Here is a 6,952-nt window from a genome sequence, read left to right on the forward strand (position 1 = left end):
GACACGTATGTTAAAATTATATGTTTAATTTGAAGGTACACTCAGCCAACAGTTGGGAAAAGGTGGAGCTAGGTGATGATGATCGCAAGAAGAAATTCCTAAGACTTATGGGAGCAGCAAAGGTACTCAATATAAAATTTTATGTGAGATAACTAACTGATAAAATGATGCAAAACATAGAAAGAGTTTATCACAATAATGGATTTAACTCTAACTTAATTTAAAACTGATATAGAATCAAGAAACACTTTATCATTCATCATAATTGGTTACAAACTTCTAGGATTCTTTTTACTGACACATGTAGTCTTTTGAAGGTCACACGCTACAATCAGTATATACGTATATACTGTACTAGTTGTTGAGATGCCATGTCCACCTATAAAGTTTTTACTGGTTATGCTCTAGACTGGCATTTACTTCTACAATACTAAAATTATAAATAAAATTGAGCTTATAAATTTTGGTCTTGATGATTTTTTATAATTCTAGAATTTCAAATCCATGGGAAATAATCTAGTATTAGAATTCAGATTGGCAATTCTATACAAAAACTTAGGGATGATGGCCAATCTAGTTATGCTCTAAAATATACAATATACAATACACCCACCAACCAAAAGAAAATGTTTTATGGGAATGTAGATCCTAAAAGGTAGTGGACCCATCTAAGGTGAGAACCTACTTTCAACATTTTTGATGAAATTTGTTTTTGATCTATTTGACAGACACAGCACCAGGGCAGATTTATTATTGGAGATCAAGATAAATCTCATGGAAGAACAAGTTAGTATCAGTGATAGTGGCTATCTACAGATTTGGTAACAAAAAACAACAACAAAACAGAAATAACAATAGTTTATTTTAATGTTTGCACTGGTATAATTTAGCAATATCTAGTTTTTTTTGTTTTTTTGTTTTTTCATTATTAATTGCATTTTTTCCCAGTGAAATATAGAAAACGATCAAATCAGTAAAAATGATTATTTTGACTACTCTGCAGTTTGCAGTGAGAAAAAAAGACGGCTTTCACCAATGAATTAATGAAATATTCACCATTGAGAAATGAGTTTTATAAGACTCAAACATGTTCTCACTCTGGCATATTAAATCAAAATGTGTTAATAATAATGTTTTTAGATAATAAAAGAATATCTTCATTCCACAGCAAATGACACAGAGGCCATGACAAGCAATCTAGAGAAGCAGTTCACAGGTGGCTTGGAACATAAGTTTGCTGGAGGACCAAGATCTCACATAGGACTTGGATTTCATGGTAGTGATTCCAAAGTGAAAGATTCAGTAGAAAAGTCAGAAGACAAAGGAGAAACAAAAGAAGAGACTAAAGAAGAGAAAGTTGAACCAGATTCATCAGAGGAAAAAGGAAAACAGGACTTGAAAAGTGGCATTGCTCCAAAACATAAACTAGAAGAAAGCTCCAAAGATGATGATAAGGACAAACCACAAATCAAAATGATGAAATTTGTCAAATCTAGCTCCTGAAAGTCTCAAAATTCAAATTTTGATGTGTAGCAGCATTTGAAATGTGCAGTAATGTCTTGTTAAAATAAAAAATAATTAATTGAAAGTCTCAGAACAAGGTCTTGACAAATGAGTATATGGTTAATTTCTAATCTTAGATAGACTATTTTAAATATTATGAAGTGTTTTAAATAAGAATTGATTAGGTATGTCATAATTGTCTTCACCGAGTCCAGATTATCATCTTCATGAAATAACATTCTAGAAATGTTTACATTATAAAATCATTTCAATGAAATTCATTTTATGTATGAGTTCATGGTTATACCAATGCTTGTCATTACCACATTGCTGTTCATGGTTTTATCTAATATGAATTGTGTTTCACTTGTTATACTAGTTTAATAGTAAATAAACTCTTTTTGGCTGTATAACATCCTACTCATAAAAATTAAAATGTCAGACATTTGATTTCTTTTGTTTTTATGGGGTTTCATTTTCTGTAATGATGATATATAGTATTCATATTTAAAGATTGACTGTTTTGGGAACAATGGCACCAGACTCTTTTCCCTGAGGAAACCAAGTCTTAAAATCATAATGTTAGGACATACAATTCAAACATTGATGGAAATTTCTAATTTCTGACCTTGCAGATATGGCTACCCTAGCCTCAATAGGAAATGTCATGTCTACAAAAATGGCATTTTCAATAATCTTATAAATCGGTTAAAAATGTACCAATGCATGAGAGATAAGTGGCACTAACAGATGATATAGGATTTATTCTTTATTGATATTATAAACACATCAGAATACCGACAATGAAGAGAAAATTCTAACTCAAAATTGATAAAAGGAGAGCAAGGTATGAACATCAGATAGATCTATTTTAATGGAAAACCTTGAAATTGTACATGGTGTTCTTGAAGAGTTAGCAATATGTAACACAAATGACAAATAAGACAATTTTATAGCTGTGCCCTGACCAGGCCTCAAACTCACAATCTACATCACCTAGCCAGAAATATCCACTCCTTATCATCTTCATCAACCTGCCCACCTTCCATACAACTCCAGGCCAAATCAAGGTAAATCGAGTCACATTTTCAAAGCGAGAAGAATTACAAACGGAACCATTAGGCATATCAACGATGGCCATCAAACACCCCTGACTTTATTCTACGTTCATGCTTGAGATTCTGATGTTGCTTCAAAACCTTCCTGTGGTCTTCATAGACATGCATTTATTGGCTGGCCAAATGTGATGGGGGCATTATGATACGCATTTTCTAATCGGCATAAACTTTTGTTTGTCCAGATAGCTACATTTTCCAACCGATTTCTTTGAAACTCGGTATTACCATGATAATATGTAGTTATGTTCCCGGAAAAGAATTTAGACTTTATTATTTTTGCAGTAGTTATTGCGCCTTTTTATTTTAGTAAATGATTTTTAGCCTAGTGTCCATGGTATATCGTCCACAAACAATCCTTGTTGTCACTACTTCTTGAGAAGTACTGGAGGAAAATTTCTTGAACTTCACACGTGGTTCCACATGGAACCTATCTGTGTCCGTTCAATTTTGAGGTAAATTGGGAAAACAAAATGGCCGACAGTCAGCCATGATGGATTTCGTCTGTCGAAGTTTGTTATCAAATGTTTTTGAAAAGTATTGTTCCCTAGTTTTGCCCAATAAATATTGGGTATGACTGGAAAAACAAAATGACTGATAGGCAGCCATCTTGGATTTTGACAGCTGAAATTTGTTATTGATACATTCAGAAAGTTCTTGGTCTTTTTTTTTTTTACTTTAAATGTAGGTTCCCCATGCATGTTATCAAATGACTAAGATTAGGGAGGGAAAGAAGGAAAACTAGAGAAAATATCAGTAATTCATATGACTAATAAAAATCATTCAATGGTGGGCACCAATATACTTAGTTCATATCCCTCTGGGATCTCCGGTTTTTCACAGAGTTTCTTCTACATTTTCCGACCGATTTCTTAAAACTTGAGTATGATAAAAGATATGATACATGTAACTATTTTTTTTTCTGAACTGCATTTGGAGTCGATTAGTTTTTGCAAAAGTTATTGCTCCCTTGTTTACTTCAGCACGGTTATAGTTTTTATTTGATTTTCATCTGGAGATATCCTACATTTTTGAATCGATTTCATTAAAACTTGTTATGCTTTATTACCATTATACATGTATATATTTAACTTTTTTTTTTCCTGATGGACATTTTCTAAACAACGATTTTTGTAAAAGTTATTGCCCTTTCTTTATTTCTAGTTCTTTGAAACTTGGCAGGTTTTACAATCATGATATAAAGTTGTGTTTCAATGAGAGGCATTTTGATTCAACCATTTTTTGCAAAAAAAAAATTTGTTCTTTGTTTATTACTAGTACTTTAATCTTGTCTGGAGATCTTCCGATTTCTCTGAAACTTGGTAGGTTTCATAATAAATATAATTGTGTTTAATGAGTTGGAGACTAACTTGTATTCCCCAAACTGTTAGAAAATTAAATATTGACGTTTTAGTGAAAGATGAGGACACAGAACCACTCACACATATTGTATCCGTCAGTATAGTAATTGAATTTAAGGAATTTTTTTCACTAAAATTTTTCCATAGGAAAACATAGAATTCAAGGAAACGTCTTATAGCTAAGGGACCTTGCTTTAATACTGTTATGAAACTGGTCCCTGGTACATATAAACACCATAGGTAGGGGAAACAGGATGTTACTATTTAGAAATAGAAAATTAGCGACCGAGTTGTTTTTCTTTTTGTTGGTTTTCTTTTTTTTTACAGTTCAATAGTCAGCTGTCCCGGCTGGTTAATTTATAAAGTTTTATAGGTTAAGTCCGACCGACATAACCATCAACCCATATAATGATTAAATACTTTTTAAAACTCTTAGCATTTTACAATGCATCCCGGTCTTTTTACAAGATTGTTTGTTAGTGGGCCCTCCTGAAGACATAATTCACTTGTTTCCTGGACCTAAATGTGTTTTAAGGGTATTTATTGCTTAAAAATAAATAGATGTTATTTCATATTGAAATGACATTTTTGTTTTAGAAATTTAAGTAATATATTTTAAAGCTCGACATAGATATTCTATAGTTATATAGGTCGTTAATCGAACCGACAAAAATGGTGGACCCGAACAGGAATTTAGCTGTATTAATATTGCTAATTTATTATAATATTCCTGTATTGACGGTTGCTAAGACCGTGCCAAAAACTATTTGACACTTTCCCGCGAAAACGGCTGTTCGTTCTCCGACGTCACTTAAGGAATGAACAACATTGGCTTTCTGGACATATTTACCATAAATCTTCAGCGATTCATGGTAAATATGTCCAGAAAGTCAATGTTGTTATGTCTTCATGAATGTTGAAAATTAAAACTTCATTCCTTATTTTTACGTTATGATTATTTGAAATTTATTTTTCCAACATTCATGAGGACATATCAACATTGGTTTTCTGGACATGTTTACTCATAAATGTTGAAAAAAATGAAATTCATGCCTTGAATTAAAATAATAATTATTATTATTATAAGCTCCTCCCACTTGATAATTAATAATGATTGGAAAAGTCGATAAAGCAACGCACATAATTACTAGTTTTTCCATAAATGGAATTCCTGTTTACTATAAGTACAGTGTTTACACGCACGCAGTGTGTACGGCTCACTGTCAATCAATATTTTAAACACAAGCAAACTTCAACAAGCAATCAAAACATCTAAAAAAGACATTTGTTATATCTTACAAATAAACAATGATCCAAAATCGCTTTGTCATGATAAAATTGATTCAATAGATTCGCACATGTTGAATTGTGGACTGAATCATCAAAACGGAACGTCGTCTGCTTATATACCGCTGTTTATATATCGTACACAAATATCAGTAGATTGTACCGTTGTCTATTTTTATGAGGTATGCTTCCGATTTTTATGACTAAATAATGCAAACAAAATACATAGGATGCACATATGCAATTTGCTTTCCGGCCGAATCCTTACTTCTATCGACAAATAAAACGTACGACATCCCCGTCAAATATTTGACTTGCCACAATTTACATTCTCTAGATTGCTGTCTTCTTCCTCGTTTCATAACTGTTGGTTTTTGTTTCAAAAGTGGCGAGACCCGCTCATGACAGAATTTTCCCGAGACTGAATGTGGCCAAGGAAGGAAAATTAATCCGTAATTAAAGTATTGAATTGGTTGATTTATACATCGTTTTTTGTTTTCCCATTGTAATTGAGAAATTAATTATAAGCACTGATAGGATTATTTTGAAGTTTCATGCTGGTATGAAAGACTTCTAAACCGAATTGCATTTCGTTATCTTTCATTAAAGATTCTCTGGTGTGTCCATCGTACAAATTTGTATTTTATCCCACCAGTGTCAACAGTTGCTTGTAAGAGAATATTTTGAATAATAATTTTTTAGTGTATAATATACACAACTTGGCACGGAAATATAATGTTTATTCTGCTATTTATCTTATAAAAGGACATATTTTTCATGACAAGTAATATGTAATTTGACTACTTTTTTTACTACATGAAGAACGTTATGATATTTTAAATAAATGCTTGCAAATATTCATAATGGTAATGTCAATATTACAATGTTATTAATTGAATATGTATCTTATGTTTACTCTATGATGTAAGTGATAATTGGACTACCAAGACCCATCCGACTTAACGCCCGGGGTATCTGCTATTAGTGCATGTGGCATGAAGTCGTTACCTGTAAACTATATTAGTAGTAATAGAAGTTGTGATCTGGATCGAGCTGTGAAGCTCGTTAAACATAGAATGGCAGCCAGCAGTTTCGGACGTGTAAAGTGTCATCGGAACAAACTAATAATTTATATCATTGTATCCTTGATTATTGTTGAACTAATAGTTTTCCTTGGACTCTATTCCAAACACGATATAAGGACAATTTTTAGATGCAGAAGCCAAAAAATATCTGAAATAAAACGGTCACTTTTAGTTGTAAAAGTGCCAAGGAATTGTACGGGTATTAAGATACCGACACACGAGAAGAAAAACACAACAGTAAAAACAGCAGTAAACGATACGCTACCAAAGTGTCAAAGTATTCCGCCACATGGGGGTAAGTCATGCTTGATATGGTTTACACATCTAGACATGTTTCATATAATAATTATTACTAGAGCAGTTCAAATTTTCCTAATTCTTCTTATTATTATTTATTCTAATAATGGATTGAGCAGTAGATGACTACAGTGAAGAACGAACCTTCTAAGCTGTACATTACGTCGTTAATATCAGTTTATCCGTGAAACTAGTAAGCACTTCGTAGAAATACTTAATGACATAATATAAAGAATATTGTTACACTTCGCAGTAATGCTTTCTGCTGTAATACAAACAATATTGTAGTACTTCGCAGTATGTT

At 32.2% G+C, this 6,952-nt stretch overlaps 2 protein-coding genes across 2 annotated transcripts; both read left to right on the forward strand.

The window, feature by feature from the left end:
- Positions 1–35: 35 nt before the first annotated feature.
- Positions 36–1,953, forward strand: LOC117320237 (small acidic protein-like; the record flags this gene model as incomplete). The annotated part of the gene is given in 3 exon segments (XM_033874886.1): positions 36–122; positions 729–786; positions 1,169–1,953. Coding segments are annotated over 3 exon segments (480 nt in total), but the record flags the coding sequence as incomplete, so codon positions are not given.
- Positions 1,954–6,255: 4,302 nt separating this feature from the next.
- LOC117320236 (beta-1,4-galactosyltransferase 6-like) lies at positions 6,256–6,631 on the forward strand (the record flags this gene model as incomplete). The annotated part of the gene is given in 1 exon segment (XM_033874885.1): positions 6,256–6,631. A coding segment is annotated over 1 exon segment (370 nt), but the record flags the coding sequence as incomplete, so codon positions are not given.
- Positions 6,632–6,952: the final 321 nt, after the last annotated feature.

Source organism: Pecten maximus, unplaced genomic scaffold (assembly GCF_902652985.1).
Source record: "Pecten maximus unplaced genomic scaffold, xPecMax1.1, whole genome shotgun sequence".
NCBI classification, from domain to species: domain Eukaryota; kingdom Metazoa; phylum Mollusca; class Bivalvia; order Pectinida; family Pectinidae; genus Pecten; species Pecten maximus.